A 27,128-nucleotide genomic window follows, 5' to 3' on the forward strand; every position below is an offset into this window, starting at 1 on the left:
ATTCTGCTTTTTGTTTGATGGACATCAAATTTTCCCTTTGTAGATCCAGCATCGGAAATTCTATGTGACATAATCAAAAGTTCCAACTTACTTTTATAAAATTGCTCTAACAGTCTGCAAAAAATAATAAGCCGGTTCCAATTCAAAGATTAAGGAACAGCGCAATCTGCAACATTAACTGAAATAGAAAATTAGATAATTTTAGCTTAACATATACCATCCGTTATACATTAAACATGCATGCGTAAACGTATTGTGCACACGCGTACACACATATGCGCTTGCGTAAAGGTATTACACATGCATTGGCGCATGCGCATAAAGTTTGTAGCTTTGAGGTCCGGATTAATGACTTTTGACTGTAATTTAATATTCCATACAAGGAAGTCATGTGCTAATCATCAGACTTTTTTATAAGCAATAATAACACCAAATGTGATTCATACACTTTGTTACAATCTTCAGTGAATCGCAACAGTTATTTTAAGATATAAATTTCCAGATAAACTTTTATGAAGCATTATTCATATTCTCATTTTTATAAGGATTCATAATAAATATTTATTAATAATATATGAAACTTTATTTTTAACTTCTGGAAAATATTAATCAAAATTTAAATCTTCCTTATTTTCATTTTATAAGATAAAATTTTTACCTTCAGCATTTTGTCTGCTGTTATTTAATTTCAACTGATATGGAGAGAAATTTATTTGCAGGTTTAAAGAATGTGCATTATATAAATAGCTGATACATATGAGTTAATCAAAAAATGCACCAAAAATATTATAATAAAAAATGCTGTGTTCTAAAAAAGTGTTTAAGAGTAGCAAAGTTTATTAGAATAAAAGTTTTTTTTATCTTATGTTTTGTGTTTTATGTCCAGAGGTATTTCATGGCATTAACTGTATAGTAAATTTCTTAAATAATGAACTGTAAGTTTACATTTGAAAAGGCTTCCATACATTATCATCAAAGATTCCCCCCCTTTTTTTTCAAAGCAAAATGTATATTTTTTGTAAACATAAGATTTAGAATAAATACATTTTTAAAAGTCAGATTGTGATTTTTAAAGATCTGAATTCTAACCATTGGTAATGCATTAAATGCTGATTATTGTTGCATTTTTTCACACTATTTTTTCTTCTATTACGTTTTCTGTGATATAAGGATTTATTAAAATTTTTCTGGTAAAATAATTTAAAAAGTGTTACCCTTCTTTGTAGATATATTGCTAATTTTATATCAGTCAAACACCTGTACTTCTACTCTGTCACTCAACTCTTCCACAAAATACAAATTAAATGAGTTTAAATAATGAATGAAAATGTAAGTTCATAAAGAGAGTATTGGCAATTCAACCATTGGTTTTGTGTCTGTCATAATCCTCCCATTTGGATAACCACACTGCTTTTCTCTTACATTTAGGAATCATGTAAAATAAGTTGATTGGTTATTAAATATGACAAACCACAGGGAGGCTATTTACATAAGGGAAGAAATACCTACATAAAGGATTTTATTAAAGGAGAGTGGCTCATATTTGTGTTGTACAAAGAACTACTAAAAACTCAGTGGTGCAAACAGCCCTAATGGGCCAAGGCCCCGAAATCTGCTTTCTTGACCGTGGGCCCCGGGGTTCATAAGCACATGCTCTGAGGTCAAGCATGTGCTGAGGTCAAGCACAGGGAGGCTATTTACATAAGGGGAGGAATACCTACATGAAGGATTTTATTAAAGGAGAGTGGCTCATATTTGTGTTGTACAAAGAGAAATCTCAAAAAAAAAAAAAAAAAAAAAGAGTTTTATCAGTGTGTTATTTTTTAAACTATGGAGCTATGGGGCAAATGAATGTTCAGTTTCATTTGCTATTATTGTGCTCACTAGGTGTTGTTGGAATCTAAGCTAAAAATAAGACAATTATTTCACTGCATTATTCATCCTGGGAAGATTAAACATATGTTTAGATTAAATAACATTAGATTTATCTTACAAGCTGAGGTGTCAGAACAATGCTGCAATTTTAAATATTTGCTGAATAGCTAACTTAAATAGCTGAGAATGAAGCAGATGATTTAAAGCCAACATAACTATTCTAAATTAACACTAAATCGAATTCTTAATGTGTGGCTTTTCAGGAGTGTATTTCTTCAATTTTGGCTTATTGAAACAACTATGTTCAAATTTGTTTTTTCCATAAAAGCAAAAATCTTATTCATCATGTACCATATCGCAGCAAGTTGCTTCAAACTAAGTACTACAGTCAATTCCGGTTAATCGGACCACATCGCGAAGCGATCGTTTTGGTTCTCGCTGGTCTGATTACACGAACGTGGCCTATGCTGTAAGACGAGATGGGCTATATGTAGCAAACGGTAAATGTACTTGTACTAAAATGTAATTATGACCTTCATTGTGCAGTACACATATACATGTACAAACAAGAACTACAGTCAAACTTTTTTCATTGAGAAAATTAATTTAGAAACAATTTCCACAATACTCAGCATGCAAAGCACAATAAAAAAAATTTCTTACCAAGTTCCAGTCAGCATTTGAAGAACTTATCGAGTGTATCCGACACATTCTCTTAATGGATTGCACATGAACGAAATCGCAACAAACATCTAACGCAGTAATGGAACTGCCTTCATTTCTCTCCTGCATGAAATACTGATGCAAAGTTTTAATGCATTTCCTCGTATCCTGTGTTGTCACTTGCACCAACTTATTAGCGACATCATCATCATCACTTTCTTGCTCTTCTGATGCTATCGTGTGTTTTGCTGCAACAATTGCAGCGTTGTAATATCCATTTTCATTGTAGCATTGAAGCTTGTTGTCGATGGATAAAAATTCTTCGCAATTTTGTACCTGTTGAAGTTCCACATGTCCGTCATCATTTTCACTTTCAATGAGCATGCCCACTTCATCTCCAAAACCAAATGCTTAAAGCCACAGTGAGAAAAACAGTTCTGAATTGTCTCGCTGCTCACTATTCGCTGGCTGCTGGCCACAAATGTAAACTGCCTGTAGAATGTTGACCTTTTCACTGACTTCACTTGCTTTTGACGATGAAGTCAGCAAACTTTCATCAATTGCTTCAAGGATGTAATTAATCAATCTTGCACAATAAAGGGTCTTCAAATTTTTTTATGATGCCCATATCCATTTGCTGGACCAAAGCTGTGGCCCTGGGAGGTAGAAATTCCAGTCGTATTTTCTTCAAGCAATCTCAATGCGAATGTGCTGCACAATTGTCAAGAATAAGCAGCACTTTTCTCAACTGGTGTTGGAACTCTCTGCCCCAATCCTTCAACCATTCTTTAAAAAGTTCAGAGGTCATCCACGCATTTCTGTTCACATGATACACAACTGGCAAACTGTCCATCCTAAGTCCTTTAAAGCAGCGAGGCTTAGTGCTTTTTCCTATAACCAACAGCTTCCTCTTGTCCGTTCCTGACATGTTTGAGCAGCACAAGACAGTTATGCGATTCTTCGCTTTTTTAGAGCCAGAAAGTGAAACATGTTTGTAACTTAACGAGCCTTCCAGTTGTAGCACAATAATACAGCCCAGTTTCTTCAAGATGTCATCTGCTGAAAACTTTTCAAGAAGCTAGGGCAGTTTTGTTGATTTCCATTCTTCAGCATCTGCACTATTTGCACCTTCTTTCTCGCCATGTGCTTTCTTGAATTTTATGTCATGTCTATTTTTCCATCGAGACAACCAACTGTCCTTAGTCATCGTGGCCCAGCTTTTTTAGCGAGTTCTTCTGCTCTGCATTTTAACATTGGGCCGCTTACTGGCACAGCTCATCCAGTAACAATGGCAAACCATTCATTAAGGGCCTCATCGACATCTGGATCCTTGCCTTCATGCTTCCGTTTTTTGGAAGTTCCTCCTCGTCCTTCACATTGTGCCCATTCTTCTTGCAGCTCATTCTCTTGTTTTATCAAGCAAGAAATTGTAGTCTTTGCCAATCGTTATTTCAACCAACCGACGCTGACTAGTGTTTTGGGGTTGTTGCTTGATCTTATCCAGGAAACCAATTGTTTCAGTTAACATCAAGTCCCATCGTGGCATTTTGGCAGGGGAGACAGGACACGCTCACAGTTCACTGACTAAAGTGGTCTGAAGAAACCTTGCTGTTTCGTGGTCAAGAGGAAGATAAAATGCTCGCCATTCAAAGCTTTAGCACTAAAATCATCCCAAAAAGATGGTGAAGTGATAGCTTTCTCGTGTAAACTTTAATCATGATTGACAGGCGGGAATTCCTTTCAGGTGGAGCAAGACACACTATTGTTCATTTCCTTGAAAATCGGAGATGCAGTGGGACCAATAACCTCGCTGGCGACTACTGGTGACTCTGTTTTAAGAAAGGTCAAAGAAAACGGTGTGCGTGTTCACCTCCTTCTGTTTTTGCTCTTGTCATGCACTTTAAGAAATTCCTAACCTTTGATAAAGCATTCTCCTGAGGAGCGCAGCTACAGATCCTCCCATATGTCGAGGACCACCTGTACATCCGCTGTACACAGCCAACTTGTGGCTCTTCTGTGTCTTATTCGCTCTCACATTTTTTGGTCCAATTAAATGGAATTTTGGTTCAGATAAGCAAATAATATTAGGCTTATGTACATAGGAATTGTTTCGGTTATTTAGGATTCAGTCCGAAAAAGTGGCTGGTCCGATTATCCGGTAGTCCAATAAATCAGGTTCAACTGTATTTAGTAATGTAAGCTAAGCTTATAAAGAGTTGCATGGTTTTGTCATATCTCGTCTTTTAGTAATAAAAATATGTGAAATATAAATTTTCATATTGTCTTGCAAAATGTGTTTCAAGTAACTAGTTTTCCATCATACTATTACAGTTAATTATTAAAAATATGCTCTTTAATATGCCATTTACTGGTTCTTAGAAATTGTAAAAATTATATGATTTATAGTATTAGCATGCAATATTAAGATCAGATCACTAAGTGCAATATAATAAATGCTGGATTCTGTTAATCAAAAAAGTTTGTGAGATTCTGTATTCTTCTTTCAGCTTAATTTGTAATTAAATGTCTAGAAAATTAAAAGCAGGTTTCCTGAAAGATGCACCCACCAACAGTCAAGCCATAAAGTCACTGAACACTGGTAGTTTGGTCTGAGGTTTGAATCCCGTGAACAGGATGAATACATGAGTGCCTTCATGGTTTTTCCCATGTAATAAGTGTATATTAGTCAGTTTTCCACAGATAGTTTTTCATCAAGACATTTATCCCCTTAGGCAAATAGCCCTTGAATGCTTTGCTATTATTAAATAAACCAAACTTTAAAATATACAGCTAGAATTTAAAAAAATTTGATAAGAATGCAAAATTTATGGAAATATAACTGTCGAAAAAACTGAACATTCTAATTTCAAAACAAACAATTTTCTGAAACAATCTGAAAACAAATTTTTCTGAAGGAAAGAAATTAGAAGAATGAAAAACGGTTGTGGAAAACCGCTTTAAAGAAAATGCATTTTCAAGATGAAATATTTCAAGGTTCAAATCATATCAGGAGTACAGATATGTCTGTGTGATTTGGAAAACAATAGTGCCACGAGTAAGTTATGGTTAACTTGTCGAATATAAAATGTCGTATCATAAGGTTGGACATGTGCTAACAACAAAATGTCGAAATAGTACAGTCAAAAGTCGTTAATTCGGACACCCGTAATCCGGAATGATCTATAATCCGGACCTCAAAGCTAAAATCTTTCTGCGCATGCGCCGCATTGACGCATGCGCATAGGCGTTTTACTCGTGCGCGCAAGACATTACGACTGCGCATATGCATCTGCGCAAGTGCAGAATACGTTTTCGCGTGCGCGTTTAATGTATAACGGACGGTATAAGCTAAAATTATCTTATTATCTATTTCAGTTAATGTTGATAATTGCGTTGTTCCTTAATCTTCAAATTGGAACGGCTTATTATTTTTTGCAGACTGTAAGAGCAATTTTCCAAAAGTAAGCTTGAACTTTCGATTATGTCAAATAGAATTTCCGATGCTGGAGCTCCCAAAGGATCTAGAAAACGAAAGTATGTTTCGATGTCCATCAAACAAAAAACGAATTGCTACAAAAAATGGATAAAAGCATATCCTTTGTTTATCTAACCGTTCCGAAATCTGTTTATCAATTTCACGTTGCTCTGCGCGGGGGGGGGGCACGTCGCGGCGCGCAATGAACTGGAAGTTGATCTGTCAACACTATCGTTATCTTCAGGGCAGATGTTTTAATTTTAGTCGGCTTATAATTCCTTACTAAATGTATATTTAATTTCGATGTACTCCGTCTTTGATATGATTTAAATCAAATTCCTCGTCATTATAAATATCACGAATACAAATCACATAGTTTTCTGGTTGCAATTTTGTAATTTCGGCTATGAGTAAGGTATGCTTTACGCATCCGCGCGTTAAAAGAAATGTTTAATAAAGTAAACAAATAAATATTAGGCTTCTTTTTTGGTAAATTTGGATACCCTTTAGATCATAATTGCTCATTATTTTATAAATTACGGTTTCATATTTTTAGTTTTATAATTTCTGCATGCCATCTTACCAGATTTAAACTGATGATCTATAATCCGGAAAAATCGATAATCCGGAATCGCCGAAGTCCCGACGAGTCCGGATTAAAGACTTTTGACTGTATTAGCAATTTTGTATTGGAATCATATGTTTTTCATGTACAGATGTCAAGTTTTGAGCTGAATGAGCATTATTTGCAGAAACTTTTGATTTACTTCTTTAATTTGAAAAACGTCTGCACCTGAGGTGCATCAATTGATTGTAGAAGCTATGGTGAGGCTGCCTTAAGTGAGAGAAATTCTCTGAGTGGTTTCAAAAGTTTTATTCAGACTTGAGGCTTTCCTTCTTGTTGTTGCGATGATTCATCTTACCTTTTTTTAAGAGAATAAAAGATCATTCTTTTTAGATGGTGGGAACTTGTAATTTCATTCTCAACTGTATATAGAGATCTGTATCATATGTTAGGCTATCCTGAAGAAAGGGGAAATTTATTATTTATGAAATCGTTTCGTTTGTTTTCTCATCTTGCAATGATTCATGTTACCCCTGTTTTAGCGAATAAGAGATCATTCTCTTTGGATGGTAAGGACTTATGATTTCATTCTCAACTGTGTATAGGGATCTGTATCTTATGTTGGGCTATCCTGCAGAGAGAGGAAATTTATTATTTACGAAATTGTTTCCTTCGTTTTCATCATTCTTGAACCATCAGCTTTTTCCATATAACTTAGCTGAGATGTTCCCTGGCTTTTTTTTTTTACTTAAAGACATTTGTAAAACCAAAATATAGTTCTAATATTACAAATTAAAATTAAAATGTCAATCTCAAATAGTAAGGTTAAAATTAACATCAAAATCAGAGGAATAAGTTTTGTGAGAGAGGGGGGGAGCTGTATGCAAGTCTGAAGTAACTTGCAAATGATGCAGTACCCACTGGAAAGAGCTTGACAAGATAAAGATTGCTGCTCCACAGTATCAGTAATTTTCAAAAGCAAAATGGGTAAGAGTACGAATCTAAGTGCATTTGATTGTGGCCAAATCGTTAAGGCTCTCTATTTTGAAAGCAGTGCAGACATTCTTACACACTTCTGTGTCAAAGGTGTACCTTGAGAATGTCGATTCTTGTAAAACCATCCCTGCCATGGACAAGAGCATGTAGATTACTGATGTCGTTGGCAGCTAGCCCACATTCTAATATCAGATAGATGGACCACAGTGCAACAGATTATCCATCAATTTAACACTGGTGCAAAGCAATGTGTAAGCTGCCACACCATACAAAACTATCTCCTTCCAATGGGTACAGGAGTCATCATCCTCTTTTGAATGCACAAAACATGGTGCAACAATTAGCATGGGCACAGGAACATCGCCAGTGGACCGTCAAGATACAGAAAAATGTTGAAGTGATGAGTCAAGATTTACTTTGGTGCATGTTGACAACAAAATACATGTAGGGCATAAACCATGTGAAGCGATGAATCCTTCCTGCCAGCAGAACTGTCTTCAAGCTAGTGGAGGTGGTATTCTTGTGTGGTGCATTTTTACATGGACTAAAAAGAAACTTTTTGTTCTTGTGACATCGTCTCTCACAGGCGAGCATTACCGGAATATCCTCGACACCCATCTGCTCTCATTTGTTCATTTTCGACAGTCCACTACAGAGATTATCTTTCAACAAAACATCGCTCCCAGATTGTATCAAAATGGTTGGATGAACATTCCACAGACCTGCACGTTTTCCTGGCCATCAAGGTCACCTGATCTGAATCTGATCAAACACTTCTGGAATGCAGTTGAGAGGCTCTGATCATCTTCCATCTATCTTTGTAAACTGTCGGATGTTGTTGAGAATTTGTGAATGCATATGTCTTGCTATCATTTTTAGCATTTTGTCAAGTCTATGCCAAGATGAATCACAGTCATCATCTTCCAAGATGGTACCTGTATGCTGCCAGAAAGATGGGGAAAACAGTACTCTGAATAAAACATGATGTAACATTCTTTCTCTATAAATGCCCAATTTTTTATTTAAAAAAAAGGCTAAGACTTATTTTTACTCTCAGTATTTTGCTAAGGTTTTTCAGTCAATGCAATGCATCAAATATTCTAGTGCAGGATGACTGTTTTTTCACTGAAGAGCTGTACGAATTCAAACTATACCTTAGAATGTTATGCCATATGATATATGGGGAATACAAAGATTTCTCAGCCAAATTTGTTTAAGATTCAAGAATTTATCCTTTGAAGAATATGGATATCAGTTAAAAAAGTTTTCAGTGTTGATAAAACCAAACTTTTTTTTTCATCTCCTGCTTTTAAAGTGCATTTTGTTCAGTATCATGGACAAAATCATTTCACTATTTTACTCTGATCAAATACTAATAAAATTGAAGCCCATACTCGTAAGAATAAATAATCTTAATAATGTCCCAGAAACTAAGCTGTTTAAAGGATGATTATGGTATATAAAAAATAAAAAACTAGACTTATTGCAGATATTTCTGCAAAATGCCTTAAGAAAATCATTAAGGCAGTTTTTGCATAAAATGTAATCTTATGCTGTATGAAATGCTATATGAAACCTGTGATTTAAAAAACGGAGAAGTTGAACTTATTCAGAAATATGGATAATATTTTAACAAACTAAATATAGGTTAAAACTGTGCAAAGCAATGCCACAGCAATAAAACACTGGAAATTTGTTTGTATGCATATCATTCTAAATTAAAATGTAGATATATAATCATTTATGTATCTTTTCCGAATGGCTTCATTAAAAGTTGTATTAATTGCGTTTTGTGATATTCTCTCTTTCAATGCAAAATGCAGTTTTCAAAGGCATGATGATGAATATTGGGTTACATAGTATACTTTCAAAAGAAATGCAGTTTATAAATAAAATAAAATTCAGAAACATGTATGTGAATAAACACAATTGAAGTACCAGTCCTATTAATGAATCAGGGTTGCCACGCTACCTGGAAAACCGGGAAAAGTCAGGGAATTCGAAAATTGACCAAAAAATTCAGGGAAAAGTCAGGGAATTTAAGTATTTTTGTCAAAATCTGGAAAAGTCAGGGAAGTTCATACAATGATCCCGCCAAAAAAAGCGATTTTTGCGCCGACGTCGGAAGAGATAACTTTTTTGGAGAATTGCCTATCACGTGAGTGTCTGCTGGCATAGAGCCAATTTTCGCAGCTCCAATTTGATTGCCTTTTAGAAAGGCAAAGCAAGTTTCCCGCAACTTTTGGTTTCCAGTATTCTCGAGAATCGCACGTGCAGTGCATGAACTAAAGAAAGTACCTGTTCTCGTATAAAACAAAATGGGTTTAATCTTAGTATACGGTACCATGGAAGTTAGAATCAAAGAATATGTATTGTAAAGAAGGAAAACCTCTCTGCAACAGACGTGGCTCCGTTCCATCATAGAGGGAAACAGCTGTGCATGCGTGATATGTCTATCTGCCGCCAAAGCTGGAAACCGGTGTCGAAGTTCGAAGGTCACGTTATCAAGAGTTCATTAAATGAATATCCTTTAAAATTTCTTTAACCACTTGCGCTAAAAAGACGTGCTACGCACGTCGAGATGTTTTTGTTTCAAACTGCGAGCGACGTGAACACCACGTCGATAAGCATTTATCGCAAAAATGAAAATAACATGGTGCACACGCCTAACAACGAGATTGTTTATTTCTCGAGTTACAGCTCTGGATTGCACTCGCAGATGCAGAGCGGCGTAAATGAGACACTTTACCACTTACTATATTGTAGCGCACGGCACCGCAACCGTGAAGTTTAGTCTTAGCGCAAGTAGTTAAACTCTAAATTAAAAGAAAATATTTTTTGGCGCAAGTAAATTAATTCATAGGTTAGTAATTTTCAGGAGGGGGAAAACTACGAAAATCCGTTTTTAAAATTATTGCGAAAAATCCAAGAAGAAACGTCCTTTGATAAAACGTTTCTTCTTGGATTTTTCGCAATAATTTAAAAACGGATTTTCGTAGCTTCCTTTTTGTCAAAGAACGTTTCTTCTTAACACGTTTCTCAATTTCCGGTACACATCGCGGAGAGGGAAATTCTGGCCGCCAGGTTCCGTCGCCAAATCCCTTGGCAAATTTTCCCTCCGCATTCTAGCGGCGTAATAGCATTTTACTTGTATGGAAAATTTTCTTCTTTACATAGACCAAAGAATTAGAGATTCTTTGCATAGACGTTTTTTCGTTAAAATAATCTCCATGTATGGATTTGGCGACATGATGATGCGCAGTAAACGGGTCATTTTGGTCTTGGCGACAATTTTCAAAATCGTGCCAAAGCCTTACCGTATACTAGAATTTTACCGCAAAATCTTTTAAACTTTTCTTTTTAATAAATACCTTGCCATTTTTGCAGTAAAATAAAAAATACTAATCTGTCATCTAGGCTAACCATGTAATATAACTATATTCGCTAAAATATCGTTGATTATTCTAATTCAATTTTTAAGTAATTATCTTTATTTTTATGTTATTCGTATAATTTAATAATGCTTCTTCCCTCTAAATTTATTAATTATTAGTAAATAATATTTCTAAATTTCAGGAAATTTTCTCTGGCATAATCTTGAAATTAATTCTAGCAGTATGATGACATACCATCACGAAATTTAATGCACATATTTTTTTCTTATGTATGCTGCGAACTAAATATAAAATACCTCAATTTATTAAAATAGATTTCTTTCTTTCGTTTAGCTGCAGAATGTCTGCAAAAAAAGCCTTATTTTATTCCAGATTGGGAAGATTCTAATCTCAATCTTCAATGGAGAAAACAACAACTATTATAATTATATTTGTGTTTTCAAGTGTTAAGGTGCTTTTTAAGAACATACCTCACACAAATTAAATTTACCTAAAATCTAACCTAACTATTTAGCATTGCGTTGTGATTTATAAGGACCGGATTAGCCTCATGTTGAACTGGTGATGATCATGAGTAATAATTAAATAAAACATACATTTGTTATCCAATGTATATATCTTAAATTTTATTAAGTTTCTTAAGTGGAAAAGTAAACAAAATTATCAAACAAAGTATACCAAGAATAATTAAGAATAAATGTCCTCTGGGATTTATTGAATAATTAAGTGAATTTGCTACACAATACAAGTAATACCATAATTTACCTCTTAGTGTAGCCAACGTACATTACGCGGATAGACTGGAATTTTCTTGAAACGCACCTGGAAAAGTCAGGGAATTTCATTCTCCTGTTTGAGTGGCAACCCAGATGAATTGAAATTTTTTAATTAGTTATTTGAAGAATTATTTATTACAGTTTTAGCCACGCAATTCAAATAATTAAAATGAAATTCTAAATAGAATGTATTTAAAAATAACAACTAAAAAATACAGTGAAACCTCAAGATACGAGTTTAATTCCTTCCAGCATTGAGTTCGTATAGCGAATTTCTTGTATCTAGAAACAAACTTCTCCATTGAAAGTAATGGAAATCCAGTTAACCCGTTCCGCAACCCCAAAAATATCAACTAAAAATCAATTTTTCTAATAAATAACACTGGTAAATTATATAAATGTAGTTTACCTTTATGATAGCTTCCGACGCTGACCTTTTTAATGTTTCTTGTTAATCCACACCAACAACAGCTTCTCTACATCTTCTAGGAGTTTTGGATGGTGCTTGGAAGTAATGGTAACTCCTTTGGCTCATCAAGTTTCTTAATTTCTTCCTGCTTCTTCAAAATAGTGTAGATCATTGAAGTCGATAGGCCATTAGTCTTCGCCAATTCCGTCACCCTTACACCGCACTTACGTTTATCTATGATTTCTTCCTTAATTTCAACAGCCATGGCTTCCTTATTTTTCTTTGCAGCACTATCTGAGGCAACAATCTTCTTGGGAGGCATCGTGAAATAATTATTTTCACGTTAAATTTAAAAAACAATTAACTCACAAGCACATAATAACATAGATCAAAGAACACTCAGTGGTCTGACAAGGGGATTTCCTGAGTCGAACCAGATCGGGAAATGGTGCCACACATACCAACAGCCTGGCTCATTGCTTGTTACTCGAGTCAATGCTTGTATTTAGAGACAAATTTTTCAGTCATACTTTCCTCGTATCTCGAATTTCTCATATGTATATATATAGAGGTGCTCATATCTAGAGTTTCCACTGTAAAGTAAAAATATATGCAAGAAAGAAGAAATGAGAATTTTTTCCCTGCTCGCTCAGAATGAAAGGGCTGAAAACAAAATAGGTTTCCATGTACTGAGAAGTTCTTCAAGTGAATTATTCTTGGCACAAAGTGGAAAAAGAAGTGTGCCAAAGTAAATTTTTTAGTTACCCTTTAAGCGTAACACCAAATTTTACAAAATTTAGTTTTTAGGCATAATTTGAGTTGTAGAATCGAAGTATGGAAAGAAATTTGCATGTCATTTCAGAAAAATTCCAATTTTGTCTCAAAATACATATGTTAGTACAACACTATGTATGGAACTTATATAAATCTAATACATATACTAAGTCACACTTTTGAGAAATTTAAAATGCAAGTTTAATTACGTGAATCAGTCTAATAGATCGGAAGAGGCCAAACAAACTATTTCGAAAATTATATGAAATCTTTCTAAAAATAAGGATCATAGAAAATTTCTAGAATCCTGAAAAAGTGCTTGTCATATATGATATTTCTATATAGCAAATAGTCGTCCTGAATTATATACATTTTAATTACATTAAAGTAATATATTAAAAAATACGAAGTTGGTGTGAATGATTTATTCATTTTGAAAAGGGTATATTTTCAAAAGTTAAGTTACACACACAAAAAGTATATGAAAAGAACCACAAACTCGCCAAGTTTTTTTTTTTTTTTTTTTTTTTTAGTATTTTATTAAGTTTCCCGGATAAGTGAAATGCTGCTTCATTGCTGAATATCATCTTGGTGGCGAAATCTTCGTCCTCCATTGTTGACGCACAAAATCTAGTCAACAGGCATAATCCTCCGGCTTTAATTGTTGCCAGACCTATACATGGTAGGGTTTGAAATGCAACCATTGATACAAAATTTTTACACAGTTTTTGTGGTATTCTGGTCATCTGGTCAATTGACAGGATGAACATATGGGGAACAATGCTACAAAATATATGGAATGAGCTTGATTATCATCTGGACATGTGTCATGTCACCAAAGGGGCACATATTGAATGTTTGTAGAGGATGTGTAAACTTGGTGAGTTTGTGGTTATTTTCATGTATCTTTTGTGTGTGTATACAAAATACTTTTGAAAATATAGCCTTTTCAAAATGAATGAATCATTTAGGCTAACTCTGTGTAATAGACAGGTTTTATATATATATTAGACAAATAATGTTAGAAATGCTATGATTACTATGCCACTTAAGATATAAGAAGAAGTTTATGACAGTGCATGCAAAATCTTTCTCATGAAGGTTCCTGGCTCTTTGGTCAAATTTAGAGTAACATGCGATTTCCATTAACCATCAGCACAATTTTCAATTTTTTAAACATTACAAGCTGTATATTATTTTAAAACATTTACTATGTAATAAAGTATCTTAAATGATAGTATGTAGTGGTATAAGATTTGCAAGCATGGATTTACATGAAATTAAAGCAACTTTTTGCAGTTATGTAATGTCCAAGTAAATCCACAATTTGAAAACTATTAGGAAGCATTCATTAAAATTCATAACCTTCTTTTCCTGGAATAGCTTTAGTTATACATGAATTTTTTGCCTTTCTAAAATTTTTACTGCCTTTAGTAAGTTTAATACATTTTAAGTCTGTATATTTTAGAAATGTGTTTTCATATTTGTTTAATTTTTAAATATTTTTTATGCAGGTTTTAGGAGAAGGCCAAAACCGGCAAGTAACACTTACTCATCGAACTCAAGTAAAACGGTTTGCTGCTGAATTATTAAGAATTTTAAAGTCTCGTGCCAGCAAGCAAATTACTGTTTCTGAATTTCCACAAGCATATGAGCAAGTTATAGAAAAACCTTTTGAAATCATCAATTATGGAGTATGTGAAATCGAAGACATGCTAGATGAAGTTCCTGATAATATAATAGTTGTAAGTTTTGGTTTTTATATTATTGTATTTCCATATTATTGGCAGTTTTGAAATTTTCTTATTCCTGTTTATGGATAGTTTAAGAAAAAAATGAAACTACACATTATAATTTTTTTCTATAATTCTTGCTTTTTTTTTTTTTTTTTTTTCTTTTTAATTTTCTTGTCGAATATAAAATGTATATAGGGTAGCCAAAATAAAACTGCCTGGAAATTGTATGTAATTCTAACACTAAACTTACTCTTGTCAATGAACAGTAGAACTGTTCTTAACAGAAAATGCTGGATAGTGTAATGAAGTTTTGAAGAAATCTCACCGTTTTCATCGATCAACCAACTTTATTATTCAAACTTGCAGAATAACTGAAAAACATTTTAAGTGCATGCATCTTCCAGCATGGATATTCTATGTGCAAGGTTTCTTTACATTTCTTACTGGTATTATGTTGGTAGCGTAGCAACACAAATACGTTGCAGTGTTAAATTCCTTCCTTCACAAATTCCTTCAACTTTTCTTAGAAAAGTTTTCCTTTCAATTTGATGGAACTTAAAAGAAAAATTTTCAGTTTAAATACTTTTTTTTTTTTTTTTTTTACGAGACAAAGGTGTTTAAGCATATCTGTAACAAATGCAATTAGATACCTGACCAAATGAGTACAAGTGCTTTCAAAGAAATATTTTTAATAAACATATAAAATTTAATATTCTAATGTTAGAAAAATTTAAACAATGAAGTATTAAACTTCCTAGAATATATATTTTTAGTTGTGAGAGTTTTTGGATACAACGACTTAAATTGTCAGTGTTTTGATGGTGCTTCCTCTTTCTATGCGCAACTTCATAGTTAAAAGGTTGTAAAATCAAAGCCCATCATAGTAGTCTAGTATTAGTCCCAGAGTTTTTATCCAACCATACTAGAGGATTATGACCAGTCTGAATGATGAACTTATGAGGTCCATCTAGGTAGAATTTTAACTTTTGTAAAGACAATGGCAGCACACTCTCTTTCGATTGTACTGTACTCCTGTTCAGTAGGTGAAAACTTTTTGCTAAAAAATATTGAATGTTCTTCGCCTTTAGCATTTATCTGTGATAATACAACACCAATACCAATATTCAAAGAGTTGCACTGAACAATAAATGGGTGATAAACGTTTGTGCTGTATAAGATTAGATTTTGTGTTAACAATTTCTTGAGTTCATCAAAAGCGTTTTGGCAGTCATCAGTCCAATTTATGGTTGATTTGCAACATTTTTCTTTTAACAAAAATTGTCACTTGTGCAAAAATCAGAGAAAACTCTGAAATATACTTTACGAAATGTACAGGCGCGGTAAGATGGCAGTTTTAGGGTTGCCATAAAATGGCAAGGGAAGGCAGGGTTGCCACATTTGGTGAGAAATCGCCCATTTGGGGACAAAATTGGCAACATTCCATGGACGGATGGAGAACCTTCTGGAACGAATTCTTTCCGCTTTAGCCCAGAATGTTCTCGAACACAAGCCGAAAGCTATGTAAACCCTGATGGTCCGCAGTCAGTTAGAGAGTGTCTCAGAGTGTGTGCTTCATCGAGTTGGTGTCTCCTCTAGCGAGTCAATCCCTGCAGAGTCGATCGAGTTGACAGCTGGGCAACGAGTGCCGAGTGGGTCTTCGAGTGCACCGAAGGAGTCTCTTAGTGTATCGCGGTTAGTGCATCGCCGAGAGAGCATGTTGAGCTCCGGAAATGACAGAACCGAAGAGTCGGGAGCCGTGCTCTGTGTGTCGTCGAGTGCATCGCATTTTGTAGCATGGAGAGTCTTGAGACTACGTGGAGTTCCGAGAATGACCAAGGAGATTCGAAAGCTGTACTCTGGCGCTTTGCGGTGAAGCTGTCTCCACCGTGATAGTCTGATAACCTGAAAGCTGTGTTGCTGATTGTATCAGCGTATTTATAGTATTTCTTCGAGGATTGTAACATGATTTTGGAGCTGTCCTGATTAGTACTAGCCAATAAAGTGTGTTTCGATGCTGATTGTATCAGCATATTTATAGTATTTCTTCGATGACTGTAACATGATTTTAGAGCTGTCCTGATTAGTACTAGCCAATAAAGTGTGTTTCGATACTTCTTCAACTAGTGTCGTCGTTATTCACTCCAAATCCATACGAACCCTGTATGAACATGAAGGAAGAAAACAACGTAACAACTGGTGTCAGAAAGAAAAGAAAAACGCAACAATACCTTCGATAATACCCCTCTCCTAAGAAAGACCAGACGTGTGTTTTCGTGGTAGATTTAGGAAAGTCTTTTATGGATAGGATTTTTATTTCTGCTTCTCATCTTTGACCTTGTTCTACTACATGGCCTAGATATTTGACAGTCGTATGAGTAAATTGACATTTCGAAGCCTTAATATGCAGTTTAGCAATTTTCATCTTCTCCAAAATAATTTTTAAGTGCTTCAGATTTTCTTCCCAGGTTTGCAAGAATACTGTGACATCGCCAATATAGAGTACAGCAAATTCTTCACAGTTTCTTAATAATCCTGCGATCTGCCAGTAACTTCGAGTAAGATCTAGAGCAGTTATATATATGGAAGATGACAATTTTTCCACTAAATGTTCAATGTTTGGCAAGGGAAAATATTGTATCCTGGTTGCCTTGTTCAAGCGACACTTTTCAATGCATGGTCTTGCCTCTTTTCCAGGACTTTCAACCAGTATGAGTGGAGAGGTAAAATCCGATTCACCTGGTTCTGTTACTCTGAGTTTTATTATCTTTCCTGCTTCAGCTTTTAAAATCTCTGTCTGGCAGATATCCAATAAGGTTTTGCACATATTGGTCTTTCTGCTTCTAGTTCTATATCATGTTCAGTAATGTCAGTACATCCTAGTTCATTAGAGATAATACAGGAATGCTTGTATATCAACTGCTTTAAATCTTTTCATTGCTCTTCAGATAATAGTGAATTCAAATGCATGCCTTGCAAAACTTCACGATATTTCAGTATCAGAGCTATAATTTAGAATCGGTATTTCATCTTCGTGGTCATTTATCCTCTCTTCTAAACATAGCAAGTTTATATTTTCTGCTTGTTGAATATACGGTTTCAGCACAATAATGTGGTACACCTGAGTTTTATTTTTCTCGGGAAACTCGACTACATAATTTGTCTCATATAATTGTTGAACTATTTTTTCAGGACCTAGCCGTTTAACTGATACAGTACAAAGTCTTTAATCCAGACATCCATAATCTGGAATGATCTATAATCCGCACCTCAAAGCTACAAACTTTCTACCCATGCATAAATGCATAATGTGTTTACGCATGCGCATTTAATGTATAACGGACGGTATAAGCTAGGCTAAAATTATCTAATTATCTATTTCAGTTAATATTGCAGATTGCGTTGTTCCTTAATCTTGTAATTGGATCCGGCTTATTATTTTTTGCAGACTGTTAGAGCAATTTTATAAAAAGTAAGCTTGAACTTTTGATTATGTCAAAAAGAGTTTTCGATTCTGGATCTACAAAGCGGAAGCATGTTTCGATATCCATCAAACAAAAAGTGGAATTGCTGCAAAAAATGGGTAAGGGCATGAAGAAAGTGACAAAGAGGTTAGTGAAAAAGAAAAAATTTCGCTTGGCAAGTTAGTTGGTATTTTCAGCACATCAATTACAGGACTTAAACAGCGAAACTTTGTAACTGAACAAGAAATTATGTCTGTTTATAAAATGAAAGAGAAAGTATTAGCACATAAAACAAAGCAACTTAAACAACTTGCATTAAAAGAAATGTTTAATAAAGTAAACAAATGAATATTAAGCTTTTTTTTTTTTTTTTTTTTTGTAAATTTTGATACCCTTCAGATCATAATTGCTCTTTATTTCATAAATTATGGTTTCATATTTTTAATTTTATAATTTCTGCATACCATCTTACCAGATTTAAATTGATGATCTATAATCTGGAAAAACCCCTAATCCGGAATTGCCGAAGCCACGACGAGTCCGGATTAAAGATTTTGTACTGTATTTTGTTTGGCTTCGATGGAGCTACAACTAGAACTAAGTCTCCTGCTTGAAATTTAGGTTCTATGGCTTTCTGATCATACCAGAGTTTTTGCCTTTCTTTGGCTTCTTCCGTATGTTGGACGGCAAGTTCTTGACATCTCCTCATTCAATTCATTAGTTTGAAAATATAGTCCACTATGGTATTTTATTTCTCTTCTTTACCGGGTAATTTTTCATACAATAGCATAATTGGAGATCTTAAGTTTATGCCGTGAACTAATTCTGCAGGCCAGAAACCAGTACTGTCGTGAATAGTGGTTCGAAGAGCAAATAAAGCCTGAGGTAAGATTTTATCCCAGTCCGGACCAGATTCTAGACATAGGACTCGAAGAATTCTTTTTAAAGTTCTATGTGTCCTCTCTACAGGATTGCTTTGGGAGTGGCAAATAGAACTTCATACAACTTTAATTCCGAATTTTTCTAGGAAATCCAATGTCAGCGCACTCATGAAAGATGTGGCTTGGTCAGTTGGTCAGTTTGCACCTCCTTTGGAAATCCCATTTGATTAAAAATGTGAAGGAAAACATCAATAGTCATGGTTGAACAAAGATTTGTGACTGGAACTGCATCCAGATATATTTCAAAGGTGCTTTCTTTTTATCTTGTGGCTTTCCAATTTTTTGACATTTGTCACAAGTTTTAACAAAATTCTCAACATCTTTATAACAATTTGGCCAATAAAAATTTTTGAATAATGCATCTTTGGTCTTTGTCGGACCAAGATTGGCTGCTATGTCTTCATGACAAATAGTCATCAACTGTTTCCGATATTTTTCAGGAACAACAATCAATAGTCTTTGTGTTCCATCATGATTTTCTTTTTTGAAAAAGAGCATTTAACCTTTCAACATATACCTCATGCCTTTAGAAGATTTTATTTTAGCTTCTTCATAAAATGGTTTCAATTTGATGCTCTCCTTCTGTTCTTGTATACATATTTCTGAAAAGCCCTTTATCAGATCTAATTCAGAATGTTCATATTTCACAGGAGACAAACTTTCATTTTCAGTCACTGTGTCTTTGTTGTTAAGTTCAATTTCAGAATTTAACTCATCTTTTGAGACCAGATTTTCCGTTTCTTTTAGACATCGCTGTTGAGTACGAGTTTCTTTCGCATTTATCATATGAATTTTAACTGTAATTTTGCTTCAAATAATGCAGTGGTTTTGTTACCTAAAAGATACCTTACCTGGTTTAGTGAACCTCTTAAAACTGCAACCTTTGTTATTATATGACCAAGATTACATTCACGCTCCACCTCAGCCAAAGGTAAGCACACTGGATGTTCTTCCAGAGGTGTTCATATCTACACGGTTTCACCCATATGCATGAAAGGCTATATATACTTTTGGCAAATTAAATCCAAAGTTGTACTAGTATCTCTAAGTATGGGCATTTTATAGCCATTTACTTTACCTAGCCTGGTATATGGAGCCATAATATCCTTAAAACTATTTTTGGAAAATTCATTTGAGGGTACAGTTTCATTTTATGCTACAATTTCTAAATTCTTCTTGAGTGTATCACACTGTGGTCGAAGATGCGAGTAGGATCTGCTTTCATAACAATGAGGTTGTCTGTTTCTCAAACGTCTATTATAATAACCACTTTGAATTTTTTCACATTTTGATGACTTTCTTGAAGTTTTAAATCTTGTTTTCTAGGATTTACCCACTTAAAGCTCTGTTTAATACCCTCATACTTGTCTAATTTTTTTGCTAGCTCATATGGAGTTTTTAATTTCATCCATTGGTCAAGAAAATGATGCTTTACTCCTATGGGAACCCTATATTTAATTTGCTCGGTAACTATTAAACCTTTCTGATTCTCAAATTTCTTAATTTCTAAATCTGCAATCCACTTAAAAAATAATAAATAACTTAAGTTCATGAGCATAATTTCTCAAAGATTTTTCAGGAGTCTTTTGATGTAGATAAAAGCACTGTTTCAGCTTTTCACTTTTAAGTTTATATCTTCTTAAGATTAGATTTTTCACATATTTATACTTAGTTGCATCTTCAAATGGTTCTCTCGCTAACGTATTGGAGATTTTAGTAGGTAAAACGCCCAAAAGATAAGCCACCCAATCTTTCTTAGGAAACTGAGCCATTTCGGCTTTTTTCTCAAAAATGATCAAATATAGTCCCATTTCATCCCTTTTTTCATCAAACTTTGGAGTAATTTGTGATCACTGAATTTTGTTGCTCAATTCTACTATATTTGCTATTGATTCTCTAGCTGGTATTACTTGATTTTCAAATTCAAGCCACGTTATTTCTCATTCATATGCTCTTGCTTTCCAAGCCATTCTTCTCTCACTTCCTCAGCCAGGCGTCCTTCTTTTACTTCTTGAGCCAGGCGTTCAGCAATTATTCGGTTTAGAATTAATTTAACTTCTTCCTCATTGAAAAATTGACTGTCAGTATTTTTTTTTATTTCTGTGACCTTACTAGTTAGCGGCTCTTCCTCACCTATTTTTTCGGCTACTTCTGTTAAATCTTGTTTTCTACCCTTGGCAAGAAATGACCTTTTTAGAAATAGAAAAACTCTTCGACAACATTTCAACATTGGTTTTAAAAGGCTTTTAGCCAATATTCAAAAATTCAAATCAACCTGCTCAACTTTTTTTATTAGAAATTCAAGTATGACACAGTGTATTTTTTTTCCCTAAAACAATTAATGCAATAAAACATATGTGCTTTCCAATAAACAAAAATCTGCGAAGCTTGCTCTTATTAAATTATACTAGAGTAAATTTTAAAAAATCAAGCCTCTAACTTGATTCACATGACCAAATTCTTGATTTGGAACTCTAATACAAGAGCTCAAATTTAGGAATAGGAATATTATAATATTAACATAATAAATTTGCCATTTTAATACAAGAACTCAAGTTTTATAGTAGAAATATAATAATATTAACGTAATAAATTTGTGACTCTAATACAAGAGCTCAAAATTCGTAGTAGAAATGTTCTAATATTAATGTAATAAATTTGCCGCTCTAATACAAGAGCTCAAATTTCATAATACAAATCTTCTAATATTAACCTAGTAAATTTGCTATTCTAATACTAGAACTCAAATTTCATAATACAAATATTCTAATATTAACGTAATAAGTTTGCCACTCTAATGCAAGAGCTCAAATTTTAAAATAACATCGTAATCAGGCTATATATTTTGGCATATATCGTAATCAGGCTATATATTTAATCCAAAAGCTTAAACTTTCAGTATCATTCTGTTAGTTGAATTTAATAATACTATGAAACAATTTCATATAAAATGGCACAATATTCATAAAAACTTGTACCCACACATACTGTATTTATTTTAATTTTAAATAAACACTGGTTTCACCTTTCTATCTGAGCAACTACCACCAGGTATTTATTCTTTTATACATCTGTAATGAAGTTGTAAAGAAATCTCGCCATTTTGATCGAACAACCAACTTTATTATTCAAACTTACAAAATAACTGAAAAATATTTTAAGCATGTGCATCTTCTGGCATGGATATTCTGTGTGTGGGGTTTCTTTACATTTCTTACTGGTATTATGTTGGTAGCATAGCAATGCAAATACGTTACAGTAGTTACAATTTTGATTTGCTAAAAGTTGCATGTCACATCAGTTTGCCATAAAATTTGCATTGCATGTTTGCTGGAGATTTTGCCAAAACATTTACATTCTTAAATTCTTGTTCAAAAAGTTCAGCACATGTTTTCCATTATTTGTACTTTTTATAATGTTCAACAGTGAGCTTTATTGTCAACGTAATTTTTGTGTTGCATTCAGTTGATCACCAAACTCATCTGCACCACTCAAGCAACAAAGTGCTGTCATACGCCTTCACATGCTCTCTCACACTCATTTTTATCTGTCCCAATTTCTAATGATGTCTTTGCTGCTTACATTATGTTTTCACAAAATTCTGAAGATTAGCATAATGAATGTACGGATGGACCAAATTTTATATAGTGAACTTGATCCCGCATTATGACTCACTTATGAATATTATCACTTGTTAAATGCATTGCTAAATTTGTTTTACTGTTTTAGTGTTGCATAGATACAAAAAATTATGTGCATAAATAAAGAGCAGATAATGAGTATATTTGTTAATATTACAGTCATGCTGAAGCGCTACAAACCCTTTTATAAAAAATATAGAAAATCCTAGAGCAGTAATCTCAAGAAAGCAACCCAAGGGCCGCATGCAGCCCCCGAATCAGTCTTTTGCAGCCTACCAATTCCTTTCAGTTATGTATTAGTTTTAATGTAGTACTTTTAAATTTTGATATAGCATAAATTCGTTGGACAGTGGATTGCAATATAGTGTTTATTAAGAAAATAGAAAAACTCTAGAAAACATTTCAGTAATCATTACATTCCAGTTGAGTTCAAAACTAGCATTGGCACACAGCCAAAAGTACATATGTAATGCATATATAACAACACTTTGACAGACCTGCAAAAGAAGCTAAAGGAAAAAAAGTCGTTAATCATTGCATCTCGGGAAATGACAATTTAAAATATAAACAACATAAGAAACATGTGCCTTGTTTTTATATGCGCAATTGCTAGTGAATGAATATGAAATAGAATGGATTGATTTAGATGTCAGTTAAATAAAAAAAAATTAAAGATTTTGTATATCTGAATACCAAGTTGCTTAACCAGACTATTGGTACATTGGTACAATTTATAAATTTTCTAACTGAAAGTTGTTAAAACTTTTATATGCTGGGGAATTTGTTTCTTTCTCCTCAGCTAAGGAGTTGTTAATTTTACTTTCCTTGAGTCAGCCACTAGATGATTGAAAATTAAGAGATGTAACAAAAGGGCCTGATTGACCAATGAGCATTTACAATATATGATGAAGATAGTTTATAGTAATTTTTCTCCGAGGCTACAAAAGTTATCAGACTCAAAACATTTTCAAGTGTTAAGCTGTAGTAAAAAATATAAAAATGCATAATTTACATACAGTCATGTGTATTTTTCCTGCATGTACGAATAAAAATTTAGTACATAAAAGAAAGATAACAAGTTGTAGGTATTTATTCTGCAGTTTTGTTCCGCTTAGGAAGTTTTTATAATTTGTTTATGTTGAAAGTTTTTAGTGGGTAACTCAGTATATTAGAATTATTTGAAATAAATGTTTGTTTAAAAAATTAATATCTGGTTGTAATGAAAGTGTTCCCCCGAAAAACTTTCTTGAAAAAGTTAGGGGGAAAAAAACATGAAAGCAGTACATTTAGTGCAGTTAGTAATTACCAGCCAAATCTATGAGTCTCTGCTGATGTTTTGGTAGTTTTTCAAAGCATTCAGCCCAGAAACTTGGTGGCTGCAAGTTAAAAAACAGATCAACCTCATTTCGGATGTCCTGTGCAGAATGGAAGATGATAGCAGTAGCAAGATGTAGCTGCAGGTGTGAAAAAAAGGAAGTCTAAAGGAACAATGTCAGGGCTGTATGGTGGGTGTGGAAAAAGATCGCATTCAAGTCCGTACAAAGTCCAGACGGTGAATGCAGAAACATGTGGTCTTGCATTATCTTGATGGAACAGCACCCGAACTCAGTTCAATGTATTTTCTTGATGCATACTGTTTGTGCAGATAATATTTATTGGGAGGAAACTTTCATTAAAACCTTGTATTTAGCTGCTAGTGCATTTGAATTATGAAATATAACCAACAGAAATTTGTTACAGCTAGAAAATAAGCATGGTAAATTTGAATTTTTTTTGTATCATTATTATTATTTTTTGTTTATGTATGTTTTGATGAATATTTAATAAATGAAATTTGAAATGAAGTTAAAATTTAGTTCATTATTTGAAGTGTAGTTGGAAATTTTGTCAAAAAAACATGTGTCCCCCTGGCTGCTTTCAAGTCATGCATACGGCCGCCAGTTGCTCTCAGGTCGTGTGAATGCAATTTGAGTTTCAGACCACCGATCTAGAGGACTGTTTCTGCTGGTGAGGAGAAAGAGAACATATAGTTCAGTCCTGTTGTATCTATCAAGGACCTTCTTGAAGAAGTGGAAAGTAGATAGATTTCTCATTTTTTACAGTGAAAATATATTAAATTAACTAGAAGCTGAAAAAAAGTCTATGTCAGTGCTAACATTATATGTCTTGCTGCACAATGCTATCTCTGCTTTCCTTAAATCCTATTCCTAGTGCCTTTAAAATTTTGCCACACCAGTTGTATCAGCTCTAGTGATAAAAGCCTTGTCCAGGTCACACAATTGACACTGCAGTAATTTGAGATAAGCAAGTCTCTAAGAAACCATTAGAATCTATGCATACATAGTGTTTATAAGTAGTCTTAAAGTAATAGATTAGTTAATTCCTTATACTTCCAGCATTGAACCAGGCTCAATAAAAAATTAGCCTCATAGTAGCCTATGGGAAACAGTGTCCCACTTAACAATTGCCATTGTGGAACAGATTGAATTTGCTGTGCTAGGCACCACAATATGATTTTTATAGGTTTTCTATTGTAACTGGAAACTAAAGTCTTACAGACCCTATTAGACTAATATAGAACTATGTTTTGAATAATTCATAAATTATTGAAGAATGTTAAAATAACTGTTTTATTTAGCCCAGAGATGAACAGAACAGGTGCGACTTGTGCTGTAGAGGAAATTTTCATTATTTGTGGATATTTAAATTAACATAACAAAATTTAAATTGAAATGTAGAAAGGTGGTTTAAGAATATGGATAGAATAGACTATATTAAGTTTTTTTTTAATTTTACTGGTACATATTTTAAAACATTGGCTAGCACAACACTAAAGCTGGAATATGCTTGAGCAGCATTAATAAGTAGAGCTTGTGAGACTAACAGCATGACACAGTTCCCAGAAACTCTAAAGATTTAAAATCCTCAGCTTAAATACACATAAACTTAATTTGCATTACACTGAGGAATACGGAAAGGATAAGTTATAGTGAAGACTTGAATCATGATACCGGTTAATTAACATAGAATACTTTACACTTTTCTGTTGCTTTTATTTTTATATTTAACCTTTTGCATAGAAGTAAATATTATTATGCAACTTATTCAGTACATTACTGTGTGAAAATTATTTACAGTTACTGAATCTGTATTTCTTGGGCTGCATAAACTAGTAGCGAACTCCTAACACATGCCAGCCCACCAGCGGCCGAGCGGTAAAATCGCTGAACACTGGTAGTTCGGCCCGAGGTTCAAATCCCGCGAATGGGCTGGCTGCATGGGCGTTTTTGCAGTTTTCCCCATGTGTGACGTGTATACGAGCGAGTTTCCCTTAGAAAGTCCTCCATGAAGGCATCCCTCTCCTAAGGCAGATAGCCCTAGTGTGCTTTGCCGTATTCTCAATACACCACCTAACACATTCTAAGTGAATTATTGCTATGTCTGGAAGTTAAAATAGACAGACTTGAAAACATTTTAACAACCTTTTTATTAAAATCAGAAATGTAACAGAAGAGCTTGTCTTGTTCTTGACAAACTCGGCCAGCACTTGTGGCAAGATAACTTAAACTAACAGTCAATTTAAAGTTTAAGTAAGCTAGTAGTCAAAACCTGCACAGGTCAGTTTAAAGCAGATTTGGTTCACAAGTTTAATCAGAGTAACTATTCAAATATTCGGAAGCAAGTAATGCAAAGCCGAGTAAGTCAAACTATCCAGAGCTGTGAGAAACGTAATGTGCATGCACACAGTTAGAAACACGTGATCCATCTTACAATCTAACAACTGCAGCTTAAATACTCAATCTAGTTTACATTCCGGTGGGGAAATGGAAAGAGAAGTGACAGTAAAGATTTAAATCATAAAATAACTTTACACAGTGATTATTTAAATAAATATTAATAATTTTTTGTTTTTCATTTTCAGACTTGCATCTCTGGTAATGAAATTATTATTGGAATACCAAAAAGAGGTAATTATCCAATAAATAATCATATTTTTTTTAAGATAAAAGGACTATTAGCCTTGAAACACAAGTTTTTGTCCAACATAAATATGTTGTTCACTTTACATTTCAAAACAAATTAAACTGTTTTAAAGCAATGGATTCAGTTTTTAAGAATATTATTTTTAAAAATGTTTAATCTGATTGATTCCAATTAAAATTATTTTTATTTATGACATATCTAATTAAAAACATTAAAATATTTTTATAGAATTATGTTGTACATTTTGCCACTTTTCAAATATGCAGAAGTTATATGGTGTAAGTTCGTATATAATGTTTTACTTGAGCCATCTCTATTGATTAACCATATTACATTTTAAAAGAACTCTTTTAAGCAACCATTAAAATCTAAAAACTTGTTTGTTTTTTTTTTTTTCATTTGGTTTGAAATAATTATAAATAAGTTGAACTTTATGT

The 27,128-nt window shown here is 33.6% G+C and overlaps 1 protein-coding gene across 9 annotated transcripts in view; it reads left to right on the forward strand.

Annotated features, from left to right (window-relative positions):
• Marf1 (meiosis regulator and mRNA stability factor 1-like protein) overlaps positions 1-27,128 on the forward strand; it is a 244,066-nt gene that overhangs the window by 167,695 nt on the left and 49,243 nt on the right. For all 9 annotated transcript variants that reach the window (XM_085819030.1, XM_085819032.1, XM_085819027.1 and 6 more), the window contains 2 exons: positions 14,443-14,673; positions 26,630-26,675. In XM_085819030.1, the coding sequence (XP_085675156.1) occupies positions 14,443-14,673; positions 26,630-26,675 (277 nt within the window). The remainder of the gene's footprint in view (positions 1-14,442; positions 14,674-26,629; positions 26,676-27,128) is intronic.

The sequence above is a fragment of the Stegodyphus dumicola genome, chromosome 6, assembly GCF_044657685.1.
Source record: "Stegodyphus dumicola isolate Sdum_Otavi_A_Nest chromosome 6, ASM4465768v1".
In the NCBI taxonomy this organism is placed as follows: Eukaryota; Metazoa; Arthropoda; class Arachnida; order Araneae; family Eresidae; genus Stegodyphus; species Stegodyphus dumicola.